The sequence below is a fragment of the Poecilia formosa genome, unplaced genomic scaffold (assembly GCF_000485575.1).
Source record: "Poecilia formosa unplaced genomic scaffold, Poecilia_formosa-5.1.2 Scaffold337, whole genome shotgun sequence".
NCBI lineage: Eukaryota > Metazoa > Chordata > Actinopteri > Cyprinodontiformes > Poeciliidae > Poecilia > Poecilia formosa.
The window spans coordinates 403739-423224 of NW_006800276.1; the positions used below are offsets into that span (position 1 = coordinate 403739).

A 19486-nucleotide genomic window follows, 5' to 3' on the forward strand; every position below is an offset into this window, starting at 1 on the left:
GAGGCAGGTAAATTTTCCTCGAGGAATTTTAGTAATCGAGGTACTCGAATCATTCGAGGAATCGTTTCAGCCCTAATCCCGACAATAAAAACTGTTTTGTATTATCAGCATGATTTTTAATGTTTTATCGTGTGAACAAACGTATTCATGTGATTTTAATTTTGCAATCATGTTTTTTCAGCATCAGCAGAATATTGACAGTTTTCTGCACTTTTCAAGTGGAAACGCAGCCGCTGCAGTGATATGGTTCAGATTTTCACGTTTTGATCCAGAAACCAATTTTTCTATTCAAACTGTTTTATAGCAGGAGTGGCCAAAGGGGGTCCTGGAGGCCCGGCATCCTGCACGTTTTAGTTCTCTCTCTGGTGGTAGTAACAACCTTTTCATCATGTCAATGTTCCTCTTTGGCCTCTATTGAGCCATCATTTGATCCAGGTGCGTTAAACCAGGGAGAGAACTGAAACATGCAGGATGCCGGGCCTCCAGGACCCACTTTGGGACCCCCTGGTTTATAGTTTCTGTTTAAATGATGCGACTGAAAGAGAAAAAGACTAAAAAAAAACATTTATTCAAAACTAGTTTGTAAGATTCCATACAGGGTCAAATTCAATCAGTTAAACAAAAATCAGTTTGTTCATAAAAATGTGAAACTTTATTTACTCGTATGAGGTTAGCTTAGCTGCCTGGCTTTTCTGAAATAATAAAATAAATATAGAATTATTCAACATGGTGGATTCAGTTTACAACTGAAACACATTTTAAAATCAATTTTTCAGGATTCCTAAGTGCAGAAATTGTGATTTTCTGTAGAGTGTGAACTCGGTCAGGGTGCGCCGGTTACAAACCTGCAAACACAGGAGAGTTTGTTACGTCATCAACTTCGGATCCATAACATCCAACATGGCGGACCGGTCACCGCTTTGGCTTTTGTGCTGTTTTGTTGAGATATTTGGCTGCTCAGATGTCTTTGAGTTGTTGAATACAGAACAAAATCTGGTAGTTTTCACACATGGACAGCGCAGAAAAACAAATAATTTTATTATTTTACTTTTAAAAACTGATATTTTTTGTGATATTTCCACTTTTACATTCAAAATATGACATGCAGCAGTGAATTGTGGGTAAAGCACTCTGTCAGTTGAAGTTTTAAACTTTAGCCCACCGTGCTGAGAACAAATCAGAGATTTAGAGGAATCTGACGTGAATTTCTTACTGGTAACAATCAAAGTTCTACAAATATTGAATTTAAATTTCTACTTGATTGATCATTAATCAGTTTACAATCAGCCCAGTGTTGCTCTAGAAGGAACCGGATCTTTTGAAACCACAATCTAAAAATTGGACTCGCATCTGTTTGTAAAAATCTGTTTCGACTTTTAATGCTTCAATGTTTGACTGAACCAGAATTTATTTATTTTTCAGTCTTCCGATTAAAAAGAAAACACTTGTTCTTTTTCCACCAGAATTTCAAACGGCTGATTCTGATTTTATAAATAAACCTCCAACTTTAAGCTGCAATATCTACAGATTTTCTTTGTTTACCAAAACATACAGAAATTATTATTAATCTGTTGAAAATATATTTATTAGAGATGCACAATAAATATCAGCCGATATTAACAGATGTATATTTCTGTCCTGTTGTATTTTCTGCTTTTGTCAGAAGTTAAGGAAATATTTAAAATCTATAAATATCGGTATTGGCCCAGATTTTTCTTTTGGTGCATCTCTGATTTTTATATGTTTTTGAATAAATTCAGTTTGATCAGATAAATCCTGATTTATTTCTGTGGAACCAGAATTTGTTTCATGATCTGAACCGGCACAGCAGGAATATCTGGTGTTCTCTTATTGTGAAGGAGCCCCGGTGCTTTTATTCTGACAGTGTCTCTTTCTGTCTCTGCAGATGCTGTATCCGTCTCGTGTGTGAAGACGATCCATCATGTTTGCACAGAAATGATAAAAACGGATCAATAAACTGATCAGCGCCAAACTGCTGTGTGTTTTTGTTCTTCTATCCGACTCGGTTCCACATCACAACTTCTAAAAACTACTCAGTATTTTCTATTACAGTCTTATACAATATTTTATTAATCATTTTATATGTTTTACCACTTTAAGAACTTTGTGTGAACATTGTGCCCCTGAATTTCCTCTTTGGGACAATAAAGGCTGTTTCTATTCTCATGTAGAAAATATTAACACTAAATACTGACACCTTCTGGGTTTTCAAACATCAATACAAGGATTTCACTGTTGGGATGAATCCGAATCATTATACTATATCTGTAGAGATAAAAAAAAAAATACGTGAATTTCCACCAAAAAACTCAAATTTTGAGATTAATAGATATAGAAAAACATGACTTTTCTAGCTATTTTTTTTTTGTCTTTTCAAACTCAGAAATTTGCTTGTTTTTCCTATATTTTTTTCCAATAACTTTTTAAAATTAAAGTTGACTTTTTTCCATTTTCTACGATAACTTGTTTTTGTTTGCTATTTTTCATAAAAATTTTGAGACAAAATTTTCTTGCAAATCTTCCAACTTTTCAAACTGAAATTTATTTTTTTATACATTTTATATGATCTTTTTTGTTTCCTTTTTTTCATAACATTTTTTGAGACTAATCTCAAAAAGAATTTTATTGCAAATCTTCAACTTTTCAGGCTCTGAAATTTCTGCCTTTTTCCTATGAATTTTCTGAGATTTATTGGCGGAAATGTCCAACTTTTCTGTCTAAAATGTCCCTACTACGCCGTCGTAGAAATAAACCCGTTTGTTTCCCGGCTGAAGATGCCTCAGTGAGCCACCGACAGCAGGGGGCGCCATTTCGTTATTTATACAGGATCCTTCAGGAATAGGATTTATTTCACTGTTTCTGTCCAAACTGACATCGCAGAAGAAGAGGCTCTCTAACTGTTCTCTACCTTAAATCCTCTCTGAACCACCTTAATAAAAGTCCAATTGATATAATTTTCCTTAGCTTCCGGTTGTGACGCATCTTTTGTGTCGCAACTCCATTTCCCATGGTACCCCGCCCCGCCGGCGCTGAGCCGCAGCATCACTTGAGCGAAGCTGCAGGAGGACAGAGAGCCGCGCGGACACGGACACGCGCGCACCCACGGACAGGTGAGAACCCGCGCAGGTGAGGGCGGTCGACTGTTTGATCTCTGATGGGGTTCGAGCGCGCGGACGGACGGCTCCGGTCATTAGCGCATCATCACAGGCCTTTATTTTGAAGGAGTCCTCCGTAGTACTCTGTAGTATCCGTACACAGTGTTCCAGCTGCTGTACTGCAGTACCTGGCACACACCTGGAGGTTCACCTGAAGATGAAATTTGACCCCTGCTCCCTCCTCAGTGTTGTTAATGTGTTTCTGTTATGTTCTATGAAGTTTTATTGTAATATTCAGATGTTTTTCTTTATTTGCACGTTTCCCAGTATTTTCCCCTGTTGTTCAGCGTGCCGGGGTCAGAGGTCACGCCTCCATGTGGTCTGATAGACAATGAAACAACATGACTTTGGAAGGAGCGAGTCGGGTCTACCGCAGAACTCCTGCGACGCTCCGCCTAGGTCAGAGGTCAGCCAGAACCAGGTGAGAACATATCACACCAGACCGTCCAATCAGAGGAGAGGACAGATTTAAACCTCTTCAGTGCTTATAAAGATTTAAATTTAAGGAATATTCCTCAGAAAGGTCACCAAAAACATAGAATCACTTTAACATGAGCAGAAAGATGCTCAGTGATGTTGATTAAGTTTTCAAAATAAAAGCCTGGGATGAGGAGTATGCGGACAGGAGCTCAGAACAAAGCTGAAGTCTGTTTATATAAGAAGCCCCGCCCACTCTGTCACGCTGAGCGGAGAGCCGCGAGCTGATTGGCTGGGGCAGAGAAGCTGCGAGGCTCTGGATTGGCTGCTTCAGAGCGTGACAGCGTCACGGGGCAGGAACGTGAGAGGAACGTGAGCTTTGCACGTGCTCAGTCTGATTGACTTCATCTGAGCATGCTCAGATCATCCCTCAGACCAATGTGATGCTCCTCCTGTCTGTGTTGGGACCATCAGAACCAGAACCTGGTCCCGTCCGCTTTTCTCGTCTTTATAAGGAGTGTTAATTGTATAAACACACTCAGAACCAGTTTGTTTTTTTCTATCTCTATGAGGACAATTAACTGTGTAAACACATTCAGAACCAAAACTCAGTCCAATCAGTTTTTTCTATCTTTCTGAGGACCGTAATCAGCTTAAACACACTCAGAACCAGAACTAGGACCAGTTTTGATGACAAAACCCAGAAATGAGCATGTCTTTGATTGACCTGCTGCTCAGGTGTGTGTGTGTGTGTGTGTGTGTGTGTGTGTGTGTGTTTCCAGATTTTCCTCCAGGGTTTGTCTGAGGACAGACCAGCTGGTTGCCATGACGAAGAGCTGGCAAAGGGCGGAGCCACAGAGCAGAAGGATGACAGGTGAGAAGCATGTCTGACCTGTGAAAGCTTAGCCCCGCCCCAAACACATGTAGAAGCCAAGACATACTGAGGGGCGTGGCCAAGTGTGGGGTTAGATGGGGGTGTGGTCAGGACAAGGGAAAGCATTATTGCTAACTTAGCAACTTTGTCACTTTATCTAGCAACTTTCAGGCAATTTTAGCAGCTTTTTTTCCCTCAAGCAGCAATTACTGACAAATCTAGTAACTACAGGAAAAAAACAGCGACTAGCGACAAATCTGGCAATTTATTTACTTATTTCCAAAAAAGTAACTTACAACAAATCCCTACCCTAAACCTTTTTTTTCTTACGAGCAATAAATCTAGCAATGTTTTTTTTTTAAAGTGACTAGCGATATATCTAGTGACAATCTGAAAAGAGCAACTTGTGAAATCTAGTGATGTTTTTTCCTTCAAAACCAACCAGTATGCAGTCATTAAAAAAAAAGAAAAGACTTATGACTAATCTAATAACTTTCTCAAAGAAGCCTCTAGTGCTGAACTAGCAAAGCTTTTTGAAAATTGCTAAATATATATATATTTATATGAATATAAATAAAAAATTTAGGTCAAATCTTCTTGTTTTTTTCTAATTACAATTAGCAACAAATCTAGGGAGCTTTTGAAAAGAGCAACTTGTGACAAATCTAGCGACTCTTCAAACACACACCTCTCCTCAGGTGTGTATCTCTCCTCAGGTGTGTATCTCTCCTCAGGTGTGCCCACCCAGTCGACAGAGCGGGTTTCTTCTCCTTCATGACGTTTCACTGGCTGACTCCTCTGGCTCTGGAAGCTCGCAGGAAAGGGCAGCTCCTATTGGAGGACGTGTGGCCTGTGGCGCCAAAGGAGCGTTGCCATGACAACAGTGTGAGGTGGGTGGCACTCCGGTGTTTTCCGTGTGAGTTAGCTCTGCAGCTGAATGGTTGTTGTGGCTGTCCAGGCTCAGGACACTGTGGGAGGAGGAGCAGAGGTCCAAAGGAACCGAGGCGTCCCTATGTTCGGTCGTCTGGACCTTCTGCCGGGCCCGGCTCCTCCTGTCCATCCTCTGCCTCACTGTCACTCAGCTCGCCGGATTCAGCGGCCCAGTGAGTCTCCTCCAGCTGATATCACACACCTGTAACGGTTACCTTTGCTGATCACTAGAACCACAGTCTGGGTCTGTGCCAGTAGAGTACGAAACCAGTCCTACCCACACTTGCTTCCTGTTTTTTTTAATAACACACACCTACTTCCTGTTTTAATCTCCACACCTACTTTCTGTTTTAATCTCCACACCTACTTCCTGTTTTAATCTCCACAACTACTTCCTGTTTTAATCTCCGCACCTACTTCCTGTTTTAATCTCCACACGCATGCTTCTTGTTTTAATCTCCACACCTACTTCCTGTTTTAATCTCCACACTTATTTCCTGTTTTAATTACCACACCTACTTCCTGTTTTAATCTCCACAACTACTTCCTATTTTAATCTCCACACCTATTTCCTGTTTTAATCTCCACACCTACTTCCTGTTTTNAATCTCCACAACTACTTCCTATTTTAATCTCCACACCTATTTCCTGTTTTAATCTCCACACCTACTTCCTGTTTTAATCTCCACAACTACTTCCTGTATTAATCTCCACACCTATTTCCTGTTTTAATCTCCATACCTACTTCCTGTTTTAATCTCCACACCTGCTTCCTGTTTTAATCTCCATACCTACTTCCTGTTTTCAATCACCACACCTGCTTCTATTTTTTCCCACACCTTGTCCCAGTTTTTAATTACCACACCTGGTTCTCGTCACCTTCTCACCCTGTTTCAATGGAGTCTTAAGGCCTTGTAACCATTTTCCACAACCATTTATCCTCCTAGGTTCTGGTTCTGGTTCTCTTCATTTCTGGTTCTCCCCCTGGTTTTTCTTATTATGCCCGTTCTGTGTTCTGAGACTCACCGCCGCTCTGCTCTCTCTCCAGGCGTTTGTGGTGAAGCGTCTGCTGGACTACACCCAGCAGGAGGAATCAGACCTGACCTACGGGTTGCTGCTGGTCCTGGGGCTCCTGACCACGGAGCTGATGCGGTCCTGGTCTCTGGCTCTGACCTGGGCCCAGAACTACCGGACCGGGTGCAGGCTGAGAGGAGCTGTGCTCAGCTTGGCCTTTGAGAAGATCCTGCGACTGCGCAGCGTCCGGGACAAGTCTGTGGGCCAGGTTGGTTCCTGGACCGCTTGGTGGCTTCACAGGAAGCGAGTGGCGCCGCTAACGGTTTCATCTGGGTTATTCCTCACACTCAGCTCATCAACATGTGCTCCAGCGACGGGCAGCGGATGTTTGACGCAGCGGCAGTGGGCAGTCTGCTAGCGGGTGGCCCCCTGTTGGCCGTTCTCGGTGTCGCGTACAACCTGTACATCTTGGGTCCAACATCGCTGCTGGGATCCTCCGTCTTCATCCTCTTCTATCCCACCATGGTGAGTAAAGAGCTGAGAATCTTTTACTAACTCAGAATTTGATTCAAAATCAAACTCATAATAATTTCTGCCTTAATATGTCGGTCTGCAAAGGATCCTGAAGGTCTTCTGCAGTCTGCATTGCAAAGCAAAACAATAGACACTAATGTGTCCAGTATATTACTGTCTTTTCATTTATTTATTTTTGTTACATATTGAAAAAAAGAAATGAGCTGAGGGAGAATGTACTTATTGATCCCCAATGGAAAATTTTTTATATGTTGACAGCTGCTCCATGCAAATATTGGCAAATACAAATATAACCATAAGCAATGTAAAACTCATAAAAAATATATACATAAGTGTGATATTGTAAGTAATATAAATATGACTATATGTAAAATAAATAAAATAAAAAAGAATGCACATTATTTGTATCTTTTTATATTTTAAAATTGATTTTGGGATATTTTAAATAAATTCTGCATCATAGTAAATTGGAATCAGGATTTTTATGTGAATCTGTGTTTGGCACACCGTAATGAGTGGGATCCTGAAGGAAGGTGACATAATCTGTGTTTCTGCTTCCAGATGTTCAGCTCCAGGATGACGGCGTACTTCAGGAGGAAGGGCGTGGCCGTCACTGACAGGCGAGTGCAGAAGATGAACGAGATCCTCAGCTACATCAAGTTCATCAAGATGTACGCCTGGGTGAAAGCCTTCTCAGGGGACGTCCAAAGTACGAGGTCTCCGGACGGCCCTCCTCCTCCCCGTTGCCGTGGTAACACAGGCTGTGACCTGTTTCTGCTTCCTGTCAGGGATCCGGGACGAGGAGCGCCGCCTGCTGGAGCTCACAGGGTATTTCCAGAGCATCACGGTGGGCGTGGCTCCCATCGTGGTCGTTATCGCCAGCGTTGTGACGTTCTCCACTCACATGTTGCTAGGATACGACCTCACAGCCGCTCAGGTTCCAAACGCCTCCATATGTCAGCTCACATACCTACACTCACCTGTTCACCAGCATGTTAACTCCGCCCTCTTTTCCAGGCCTTCACTGTCGTCACGGTTTTCAACGCCATGACCTTTGCCCTTAAAGTGACGCCAATTTCTGTCAAGTCCCTGTCGGAGGCTTCAGTGGCCATGGAGAGATTCAAGGTATGGAACTGACCGTCGGACACATCCTGCCAAATACCTTTCACTAATCCGCTAATAGCACAGATAATTTTTAGCTCAGCGCTAAGCTGAAAATTAGTTCTCCTAGCAATAGCTGTGGTAATTTTTGCCTTAGCAGTTTAACACTTTTGCTAACTTTGAAAACAGTTAGCACATTTAGCTAACATGCTAACTAAAGCACTAATTTACTCTGCTGTTTTGTAAACTTTCTGTTGAATAAAGTCTTGGTTATTGAATGTTAATAATTCTTCAAGCAGTTACATGTTTGTATTTATGCTCTTATTTTGAAGAGGATGAAGAGTTTTTACACAGCAGTTCCACTTCTTCTGCACTTCAGCATTAGCTTCCAATAGATGACTTCATCTCAATAACATCTTGATATAGCTAGCTTTTGATGTAATGCTTTAGCATTAGCTTTCACAAGATACCATGTTGACCTAGTACATCAGCGTTAGCTTCCACTTGATCCCATGATGTTGTAGCGCCACCTACCTGCAGAGTGACTGATCGGGTTGTTGAGGAGCAGAGCTGTGGTGCCAGATTCAGCTAATGTGACCGCTCTGTGTCTGCGTTCAGAGTCTCTTCCTGTTGCCAGAGATTGACAGCGTCCGAGCGTTGCCTAGTGACCCTCTTGTTGCCGTGGAGATATGCGGAGCCTCTCTAGGATGGGAAGGCGCAGGGCAGAGTGCCCAGGCCAGCCCGTGTGTCCGAGCAGCCGGCCGCTATCGACAGAGAGAAAAGTAAACCCAGACGGACCTGACAGAACCGCCTCGGTACTAGCTTCAGGTTCAGGTCCAACATGTCCTCATGTCCAGGTGCAGAGACGCAGGTGTCCTCCAGGACAAGGAGGAGAAGGAGGAGGTGACCGGCTCCCTGTTGGGAGGAGACGCAGATTCAAGTCCTGAGGAGGAAGATGGGGATGAGGACAGCTGTCCCCCCCTCCTGGCGGCCCCCCATCCCTCCCAGCGTCCTCAGAGCACCCTGCACTGCATTACCCTGAACGTCCAGCAGGTGGGTGTGTCTCACTCTGTGCCTCTGACCACCTTCCTGTCCTTTATACTCTGTGTCTCTGAATGTCTCCAGGGACAGTTGCTCGGTGTCTGCGGCTGCGTCGGCAGTGGGAAGACCTCTCTGATCTCAGCCATCTTAGGACAGGTGACGTCTCCAGTGTGCCCCATTGTTCCCAGCAGGTAGCTGGTAGGGACTGGTTTTGACTGGTTGGTGTGTTTGCAGATGACGATGCTGGAGGGCAGTGTGGCGGTCCGGGGAAGGATGGCCTACGTCGCTCAGCAGGCCTGGATCCTGAACGCCACGCTGAGAGACAACATCCTGTTTGGACGGGAATACCAGGAGGACAGGTGAGGCAGAGACACGTGGACTCAGGACTGGGCGGTCCACAGGTAGACTCACCGTCTCTGTGTCTCTGCAGGTACCAGTCTGTCCTCAGTGCCTGCTGCCTCAAACTGGACCTGACTCTGCTGCCTAATGCTGACCTCACAGAGGTGATGTCATTTCCTGTTTCTCTGTTATGCAAATTTTGAACAAACTTTTAAAAAGAAAAAGCGAATTAGCCATGTTTCCGTTTACTGGTTTGGAATGAATGAACCAGGCTACCCACGCTAAGTATGGTGTAGTAAACAGGAAGTAAAGGTTGCTAACTAGCATGGACCAGAGAGAGCCCTCCACTTCAAGATGGAGATCTGTACTTTTCAGCTTTTGGTGCCTCTGGTAAGGCACAGACCCACCAGTGGAGGGAGCTTTCACTTTCTGATACTTACAACATGTGCATGATGGAAACAGCACTAACAGCAGATTGAGGTGCTGAAGCAGACAACTGAGTTAAAAACTTCTTCAGGTTTTTTTTATACAAAGACTCTCCAAGAACATTCACAGCAGCTTTAATCGAACTCCAGTCGGTTTGCCTAGAAACTCTACAACCCTCAGTCACGGTTCGGTTGAAGTGAACTCTGGTGCGGTTTGAATGCAGACCGCTTCAAAAGCAGGAAGTGGACTACAATGCAGGGCATTCTGAGTAAACAATTCAAACAAACACACTCTAATGTTGGTTTCTAACAACCTGGTTTCATTGAAGGTTGTTGAGGTTAAGAACCAAAGGCAAATGGTGACTTTTCCCAGTCGGGTCTTAGGACCAGAACTGGACCTAGTTAGAACTTGTATCGTATTTACTCCATGAACGACCAGCTCCAGAGCTCATTGTGGCACAATAGCCGGTACCTCAGTCCTGTTTTTCTACTTCCTTGTTCCTTAAAGACTAAACTCGTCAATGGTTTGTATTGGCTGAGTTCATACTGAACTGAAATCTGTCCTTGAGGTTTGTTGATTATTCATCAGGTTAGGAACCAAGGGAAGTGCTGGTCGTTCCTAGTTTAGTCTTAGAACCAGATCTGGACACAGCTAAATTTAGATCTGCCTCATATTTGGACTATGTTGCAAAATTATTGGTCACTTCTAATCCCTTTGACCGAAACAGCAACATTAACCTTGTCACTCACCTCCAAAGTATCTGTCCAATCAGATCGGAGAGCGCGGCGCCAACTTGAGCGGCGGCCAGCGGCAGCGGATCAGCTTGGCCCGAGCGCTGTACAGCGACCGGGACGTTTACATCCTGGATGACCCTCTGAGCGCTCTGGACGCCCATGTGGCCAATCACATCTTCCGCAACGCCATCAAGAAGCAGCTTCACAACAAGACCGTCATCTTCGTCACCCACCAGCTGCAGGTAGCCTTCCTCCAGACTCTGACAGATGTCCGTCCGCTGCATAGGGTTACCATAGAGATACCTGTGTGTCCGCAGTACATGGTGGACTGTGATGACATCATTCTGATGAGGGAGGGGAGCATAGTGGAGCAGGGTAACCATGACGACTTGATGAAGCTGAATGGAGACTATGCAGCCATGTTCAACCACTTCCAGCTGGGGGACCCGCCCGTCATAGAGGTACCAGTCTGTCTGAGTCCATCTGTCTTGAGTCCATCTGTCCGTCTGTCTGAATCACCCTTTCTGTGTTTCAGGTCCCCAGCAGGAAGCAGGGCGGCTCTCAGAGGAAACCGGCCGACACCAAACCAGGATCCGTGAAGAAGAGTTCGCCGGTTGTCAAAGACAACGGTACTGACTTCATTACCGACTCGTCTAGCCCTAACCCGGACTGTTCGGTTCTGACCATGTTCTGCTGTTCTCCAAGGTGAAGAGCAGCAGTATGGGGCCGTGTCCTGGCCCGTGTTCAGGGTCTACATGGCGGCTTGCGGAGGCTCCTCCCCCTGCCTGCTGATCCTGGTTCTGTTTGTTCTCAATGTGGGAAGTGCGGCTTTCTGCCACTGGTGGCTGAGCTACTGGATCAACCAGGGCAGCGGGGTGGGTCGCCTGACATCCTCCTCCTCATATCACCTTCATCGCCTCTTCCTCTGACTCCTCTCTCCTGGTTTCCAGAATACCACGGTAACCGTGGGCAACAGCTCAGCAATGAGTTTCAGCATGAAGGACAATCCCAAGATGCAACAGTACACCGTCATTTATGCCTCTTCCATGGGAGTCATGCTGATCTTCAAACTCATCCGAGGAATCGCCTTCGTCAAGGTCAGAGCCCAGACTCCTGGTCCGGTCCGGACTGGTCCGGTTAAAGAGGGTTCAGTGGGTCAGCTTTAGGCAGGGAGCAGTCCAGGTGTCCGTTCTGAACATCACCACAGACTTTTTCATAGGTGGAGTGAAAAGCTAAGAAGAGGTGTACCTGTCAAGTCTCCCGTTTTGACCGGTAAACTATTGGAGCTACTTTTTGTTTAGTGCTTTTGCTAACTTTGTAAATATTTAGTGCACTTAGCTTCCAATTAATAACTTTTTCCAGATTAAGGCTAAGTGCTTAAAGTGTTAATTTACTTCAGCTGAACAAAGTTAGTTTGATAATTGTGTTAAAGTTTTGGTAAGAATTCTTCAAGTTGTTAGCCGTTGTTAGCAGTGGTCACCACTGCTGTGAAGGAATTAGACCTTAAGGCCTTTGAAGACCATTTTAGGTCAGAGTGAAACACGGTTCTCCCAGTGAGACTTACCGACTGGCCCTGATCTTTAGCATTCCTCAATGTGGAGGCACAACAATGTGAGGAGCAGCATGGCATCTTTCAGGAAGTCTGGTCTGAGCGGTCCTTTACACCAGATTAAGCCCAACAGATTGCAGGTACCCTTTCTCCCAGTGCTAACACCATGGTTGTGTCTTTCTAGGTAACTTTGAGAGCTTCCTCCAAACTGCATGACCAACTTTTCCACAAAATCCTGCGCTGCCCCATGAAGTTTTTTGACATGACTCCTACAGGACGGATCCTCAATCGCTTCTCCAAGGACATGGATGAAGGTAGGTTAGCAGGACTGGACCATTTTCTGGGGTTCTGGTCTTTGCTTGACTCAGTTTTGTCTCTGTCTCATTCCAGTTGACACCCGGCTGCCCTTCCAGGCAGAAATGTTTATCCAGAATGTGATCCTGGTCTTCTTCTGCCTGGGTGTCATCAGCTGTGTTTTCCCATGGTTCCTAGTGGCTGTTGGACCTCTGGTCTTGGGCTTTGCTGTTCTCCACAGCGTCTCTAAGGTATTCATCCGGGAGCTGAAACGTTTGGACAATGTGACTATGTCACCTTTCATGTCCCACATCACATCCAGCATCCAGGGCTTGACGACTCTGCAGGCCTACGACCGTGGCCAGGACTTCCTCTGCAGGTCAGGGTCAGAACCAGAACCTCTGCCCTGACATCCAGAGCTCATGAGGTCAGGACCTGATTACTGTGTTCTGGTTTATTTAGGTACCAGTTTTTACTAGACCAGAACCAGGCTCCCTTCTACCTGTTCAGCTGTGCCATGCGCTGGCTGGCGGTTCGTCTGGATATCATCAGCGTGTCTCTGATCAGCATGACGGCTTTGATGATGGTTCTGATGCACGGACAGATCCCCCCCGCCTACGCCGGGCTTGCCATCTCCTACGCTGTCCAGGTAACTGAAACCTTTAAGTTCTGCCTGTAAACCTGTTCCAACCAAACAGCAACCAAACCATCATATCCAGTAAGATCTGTGTTAACTGGGTCGTCTTTCCTGTATGAAAAATCTCTTTGAAGGAACAAGTGTCAGAACCGTTCTGTCTGGTGTCTTTTTCTAGAACAATGTTCTCCAAGCCCCGAACCATCTGATTCAGGTGGTTGCTTGACGCATCTAAAACATGTGGTTTTTGTGGACCGGGACTATTATCCATTGCTCTAGAAAACAGGTTCTACTCAGTCCATCAGCCAGGGTCTTTTAGTGCATTTCCACTTTCTTGAACTGGTTCAATTCAGGTACCTTTGAACTTCAGTACTTTGTTGACAGTCGTTTTCACCAGTTTGGGGAACCAAGCGTGTGCCGTCAACAGTGGACATTTCACTGGATGACGAGATAAGAGCTTCTTTGTTAAGATAATTCAACCCCATATAGTATCCCCTCGCTCTGTAACGGTACAAGTGGACCTTCTGATCTCTCAGGTCTTCGGGCTCCTCTGCAGTTGGTCCAGTTGAAGGTTGACGGAGTTCATTGAGTTCTTTTGTTGAACTCATTTATCTGTGATTCGGTCTCGGGACCAGGAGACGTTTTCTTTGCTGTTGTTGGGGTCTGCTCTGGACCAGAGTTTGGGGATGTGTCTGCTGGACTGTTGGGGTTGTTTTGGATCCTGAAGGAGAACCTCTGTCCCAGTTAACAGGACTGTTCCAGTTCACGGTGCGACTCGCCTCAGAAACTGAAGCTCGCTTCACCTCCGTGGAGAGAATCCATCACTACATCCAGGTACTGGGAGCAGTTTCCTCACTAACTGGGAACACTGGTGTTCCTAGTGTCTCTGATGAACCCAGATGTTAGACTGATTTCTGTTTGCTTCAGTCTTTGTCCCAGGAGGCTCCCGCCCGGGTTAAAGGTCGGGCTCCTCCGCCTGACTGGCCCCAGCAGGGGGAGCTGGTGTTCCGGGATGTGGAGATGAGGTACCAGGAGAACCTCCCTCTGGTTCTGAACAAGATCTCATGCTCCATTAGACCAAAAGAGAAGGTCGGCATCATCGGCAGAACCGGATCAGGTAGACAGGGTATTTGGGACGGTGAGACAGAGGAACTGCACCCCAGAGGTCATGTTTTGAGATCAAGGGTTTGGTCCTGCAGGGAAGTCGTCTCTGGGCGTTGCCTTGTTCCGTCTGGTGGAGCGCACCGGAGGCTCCATCCTGATTGACGGCATCGACGTCAGCGACATCGGATTGGCCGATCTGCGCAGCAAGCTGTCCATCATCCCGCAGGACCCGGTTCTGTTCAGCGGGACAGTCAGGTAGAACTTCCTGTCTTGTTTTTCCCAGCTGTCACTTTCAGTCACTCTTCTGATATCCTGGCTGAGGGTTTTGGATCAGTCTGGTACGTCTTTGTGTACCGGAGTGATCCAGTGCACATAGACGTACCGGATCAGCATGAATCAAGGCATGATTCATGTCAGTCTGAAGGTTTTCCTAAAGCAAACAGTACATCAGTTGGATCTAGAACAAAACCTTAACATGTCAGATTGTGTGGGAAAGTGAAGGGGTGTGAAAACTTTCTGTTGCTCAGATCAGACCAAAATTTCTGTTGCTGCAGGTCCAACCTGGATCCGTTCAACCAGTACAGTGAGGAGAAGATTTGGGACGCTCTGGAGAGGAGTCACATGAAGGAGTCGGTGAGTGAATCCTCACCGGACGGCACCGGAGCGGGTCAAACGTTTACATGTCCTGGAAGAGTTTCTGTTTCTGAGAGAAGAATGGTGATGCAAAACCTTCCTGATACTCCTGGTTCACTGTTGGACAAAACCTTTTGTTATTTGAAGGCGTTCAATCAGGAAGTAAAATTTAAGTAAAAGTCATTTCATTTTTACAACAACCGAAGGTAACGTGGTTAATATTAATCTATCTGTCCTCCTGTCTATCCTCCTGTCTGTCCTCCTGTCTATCCTCCTATCTGTCCTACTGTCTATCCCTCCTGTCTGTCCTCCTGTCTATCCTCCTATCTGTCCCTCCTGTCTGTCCCTCCTGTCTATCCTCCTATCTGTCCCTCCTGTCTGTCCCTCCTGTCTATCCTCCTGTCTGTCCCTCCTGTCTGTCCCTCCTGTCTATCCTCCTGTCTATCCTCCTGTCTGTTCCTCCTGTCTGTTCCTCCTGTCTGTCCCTCCTGTCTGTCCTCCTGTCTGTCCCTCAGGTGTCTCAGCTTCCTCAGAGGTTGGAGTCGGAGGTGGTGGAGAACGGGGAGAACTTCTCGGTGGGGGAGAGGCAGCTGCTGTGTGTGGCCAGAGCTCTGCTGAGGCAGTGCAAGGTGAGACAGGACCATTGTCCCGCCCCCTGCCTGTGTGCTGCCCTCTGATTGGCCGGTTCTCATCCAGGTGTTGGTGTTGGACGAGGCCACAGCCGCCATGGACGCGGAGACGGACTTCCTGATCCAGGAGACGATCCGGAGCTCGTTCCAGGACTGCACCACGCTGACCATCGCCCACCGACTCCACACCGTCCTGTCGTCCGACCGCATCATGGTTCTGACCCGGGGACAGGTAGGAGCCAATCAGAACGCAGAACACCTGCTGCTCTGGAGACCCCGCTGTGACACGCCTGCCTGTCTCTGATTGGCTCAGGTGGCAGAGTTCGACGAGCCGGCCCGGCTGCTGGCCAATGAGAACTCTCGGCTGTGTTCGATGCTGGCGGCCGCAGAGAGCAAAGTGTCCGTCCGAGGATGAGGAAGATGAGGAGGATGATGAGGAAGAAGCTGCTCTCAGAAAGCTCGGTGCTGCTCGGTTTCCGTTTTATTTATTTATGTTGAACTCGTTCTGACGCTCTGAGGAGGCGGCACCGTGTGACTGGCTGCATGCGGAGGTGGGTGGGGTCAAAGGTCAAAGCCTGTGGTTTCCTGTCTGTACAGGTCAGGGGTTTGCAACCTGTGGCTCCAGAGACAAAAGTGGCTAAAGAAAATGCAGCAACAAGAATTTTTTTCTTTTATTTAGATTTTTATCAATTTATTAGGTTTATTTTTACATGGAATAAATTCACACAAGTGTCAGGAATATTTATAATTTTTCTCACCATTATGTTGGAAACTAAGTGCTGTTCTGGTTTACATCACATGACAGAATATTGGGGCCATGGATAAGATTTATAAAACTATGAGAAAACACTTTTAAAAGAGAATTAAATCACATGAGAATAAAGTCAATATTTTGACAATAAACTTGAAATATTACAAGAATAAAGTTGAAACATTGTGCTTGATTCCTATTATTACATCATTTTATTTTAAAAAATGTTTATAGCATGGCGCTAATACTCTGGTAACACCAACATCCCCTGGAATAAAATTAATCCTGTTTTTTTAATTAAATGTTTTCTTTTTCTGTTTTAAAACAAAAATAAAATGTTGCTTCCTTAAGAATGACCACAATTTTCCTACAGTATCTATTTATTTAAATGTTTTTGTTGTGTTTTCACTAAAGATGTAACATTTGCAGAGTTTTATTTATTTAGCTGGAGTGATGGTTGCAGACCCCTGGTATGAAACATCTGCTGATGTGAAGTTGTTAATTCAATCGTCTTAGTTTTACTGTCGTCGGAGATCAGCAGAGACGTTTCTGCGTCTCCAGCTGTAGCGAATGATGACGTAACCGCGTCATATCCGTTTATAATCAGCCTGATGCGCTTTAATGTGGAATGTAGAGAGCTTTCATTAATAATTTAAACGTCTGAGGTGCAGAACCTCTTTGCCTTTAAAGATTTTTGGCCTTTCAGAGGGAGGCATTGCCGCCCCCTACAGGAAAAACACTGTTACTGCACAGGAATCGGCCGTGATGATGCAGTTTCTGCTCTGTGCCTGTAGGGGGCAGCACGCACACGGTCTCCACCTGTACAGAGTCACTGTAAATGAGCCGCTACATGTTGAGAAGCAGAGCGAGGACCCGATACTGCTGCTGTGACGTCATGAGCACGTCACCGCCTCGGTCATTGCAGAGCGATAAGATGTTTTCATTCTGAATCTTGTGATAGATCAGCCTTTGTCAAAGTGTCTCCGTGTTGGTGTCTGTATTTTTATAAGAGCATGATGAACAAAACCAGTAAAAGCATTTTAACACACTCCTCCCGACTTGTCCCTTAATTTTGGGGTAAAACTGCGTGTACGGTGGCTGTCAAGACCAAACGCAAAACCAGACCAGAGGCTTCAATGTCTGTTAATAAATCTGTTAAATTATTTTTTTAAAGATCGAGTGAAAAGCAAAACAGAATTAAAAACTTCAGCTACACTGCAAAAACACATAATCTTATATGTTCTGTCTATTTTTCAGCACATATATTTGAGTAGATTTGAGATGAAAGAGCTGAAATATAATTTTTCAATTTCAAAACTTTATTTTAATTTGAAATCTTATTTTTCAGTTTAAAACTTTTTTTCTGTTTCAAAAACATTTTTCGGTGTCAAATCTTTTGTCCAAACCTTATTTTTTCATATATATATCTTTTTCTTTTGAACAAATTTACGCTCCGTTGTAGCTCCATACCGTGACGTGCGGTTCGGTCAAACAGGTAAGTGGTTCTGGAAAAGGTTCTTTTCCTTGTTTTTTTGTTTAAGTTTTTGTTTTCTTTTTTCTTTATTGGTGATTGTTGAACCGTAAGGAATTGATTTATAATGTTTTGGCCGGATGGACAGACCACTGGATGGATGTTTGTCCCCCGCAGCCTCTCCGGTCTCCCGGCTGTCCTCCTCTCCTCGCCCCCACAGCGCCCTCTGGCGGCCAGCAGAAACTTTCTGGTACTTCCTGTTTGTCCTCCGCGGTCCTCCGGTCTCCGTCGGTCTTTGTTCTCCGGGGACACTCTGTCCTCTGGCCCCGGTCCACCGGAACCTTCCCGCCTCTGCGAGCCGGACCGGGAGCGAAGGAGCCGGTGCTGGTCCGGTTCCGTCCAGATGGATTTTACTTAACGGTCCGGAACTCTGTCTGCGGGGCCGAGGCTCGCTCTGCAGGGAACCGGGTCAAGGAGACGGAACCCTTTGACTCAGTTCGGTTCGGCTCCGTTCTGCACAACTCCATCTGGCGTTGGGCCACTGCCGGACCTATTCACTGGGTTTTAATGTCGTCCGGACCGGAGAACTGGGCTGGACAGTTCGCTAAACTGTGTTTGGATCAGAGTTCAAGTGGAAAAAGTTCTGCTGCAGGTGAATTGGACTGGTTATCGGTTCGGTAGGCCGACTGGGTTTCGTAAACCAGACTACAACCGGACCGGTTTACCGGTTCTAGTTCGAGGTTCTGGTTTATTGAAAATGGGTTCAATCTGGACTGGGTGTACTGGTAACCAGTAGATGCACTTCCTGGGTCGAAGGTCAAGCTTGTCCTGAACTAAAAAAACATCTGGTTCTGTTTTGGTCCAAATCGGGTTAAGTCAAACATAGTTGGGTTTAGTCCAGGATTTAGGAAGCTTAAGTACAAAGTCAGGTTTGGTTCTGGTAATTGGGTTAATCCCAGTCTAATATGGGTTTGATGTAAACCGGTTTCAGTCCAGGTCTAAACCAGGTGTAGTTTTGGTTTGAATTGAGATAATCCCGGGTTTGAACCCAGGTTTAACCTGGGATTAACCTTGGATTAGGCCATCTGCGGCCCGGTTCGGTTCTGCTGTCCAGCAGAACATGGCAGAACTCACGCAGACCTCTCCCTCGTTGTGCTGCTGCCGGAAGGCGCTGCCGGTGTCCGGCGGGCGCTGCGCCGGCGAACCCAAGCCGCCCTCGGCCGGTCCGAGGCCCGGCGCCGCGCGCTGCCCCCTGGTGGACGTGGCGTCGGCCTCCAACTTCAGGAGCTTCCGGCTGCGCCACTTTCACCTGGATCTGCGGCTGAACTTTGCAGCGAAGGAGATGAGCGGCTGGCTGGTTCTGGACCTGGTTCCGGTCCAGCCGGGGGTCAGCGCCCTCGTCCTGGACTCCCACCCGTCGCTGTTGATCCACTCCATAGACTGTAAGGTTCCCGGGGACGGAAAGGACGAGCCGGCGTCCCTCACCTACCGGGTCGACCCGTTCACCGACTACGGGTCCTCGCTCGTCATCAGCCTGCCGGCCGGAGCGCTGCGACCCGAACAGCTGATCCAGGTCACCGTCCGCTACACGACCACGGACGGCCCGGCGGTGAGAACACACACCACTTCCTCTGACTGGTTTAGGTCCTACTGCATCACTGGGCTCAGACTGGTTCAAGACTTTGTTTCAAACTAGTTTCAAACTGGCAGCAGCACCTCAGATTTAGTTTTAAACTAGTTTCAGACTTTCTTTCAAACTGGTTTCAGATTTAGTTTTAAACTGGTTTCAGATTTAGTTTTAAACTGGTTTCAGATTTAGTTTTAAACTGGTTTCA

At 46.0% G+C, this 19486-nt stretch overlaps 3 protein-coding genes and 1 long non-coding RNA gene across 5 annotated transcripts in view; 3 read left to right on the forward strand and 1 right to left on the reverse strand.

The window, feature by feature from the left end:
• The window catches only part of LOC107833142 (uncharacterized), a 1289-nt gene extending 1173 nt beyond the window's left edge, over positions 1-116 (reverse strand). Inside the window, exon 1 of the long non-coding RNA XR_001658861.1 lies at positions 84-116. This is a non-coding gene — a long non-coding RNA (uncharacterized LOC107833142). The remainder of the gene's footprint in view (positions 1-83) is intronic.
• rpl35a (ribosomal protein L35a) overlaps positions 1-1993 on the forward strand; it is a 4714-nt gene extending 2721 nt beyond the window's left edge. The window contains exon 5 of the mRNA XM_007573715.2: positions 1907-1993. Within this exon, the coding sequence (XP_007573777.1) occupies positions 1907-1930 (24 nt within the window). The 3' untranslated portion in view covers positions 1931-1993. The remainder of the gene's footprint in view (positions 1-1906) is intronic.
• Positions 1994-2954: 961 nt separating this feature from the next.
• On the forward strand, positions 2955-17231 carry abcc5 (ATP-binding cassette, sub-family C (CFTR/MRP), member 5). Of its 2 annotated transcripts, none has more exons than XM_016661604.1 (30): positions 2955-3131; positions 3464-3597; positions 4376-4467; positions 5202-5357; positions 5426-5570; positions 6446-6679; positions 6763-6936; positions 7507-7654; positions 7734-7882; positions 7963-8070; positions 8665-8828; positions 8904-9099; positions 9172-9243; positions 9322-9446; positions 9518-9590; positions 10625-10828; positions 10904-11047; positions 11122-11215; positions 11292-11461; positions 11537-11683; positions 12320-12449; positions 12526-12808; positions 12892-13078; positions 13808-13897; positions 13991-14180; positions 14263-14422; positions 14722-14800; positions 15316-15429; positions 15497-15661; positions 15743-17231. In XM_016661604.1, the coding sequence occupies exons 2-30, from the start codon at positions 3508-3510 to the stop codon at positions 15842-15844; spliced, it is 4185 nt and encodes a 1394-aa protein (XP_016517090.1). In that variant the 5' UTR covers positions 2955-3131; positions 3464-3507; the 3' UTR covers positions 15845-17231. The 2 variants fall into 2 exon arrangements, with proteins under 2 accessions (XP_016517090.1, XP_007573778.1); XM_007573716.2 differs by having other exon boundaries at positions 2956-3131; positions 3444-3597.
• Positions 17232-17532: 301 nt separating this feature from the next.
• The window catches only part of rnpepl1 (arginyl aminopeptidase like 1), a 10402-nt gene continuing 8448 nt past the window's right edge, over positions 17533-19486 (forward strand). The window contains exon 1 of the mRNA XM_016661584.1: positions 17533-19260. Coding sequence (XP_016517070.1) covers positions 18772-19260 — 489 coding nt within the window. The 5' untranslated portion in view covers positions 17533-18771. The remainder of the gene's footprint in view (positions 19261-19486) is intronic.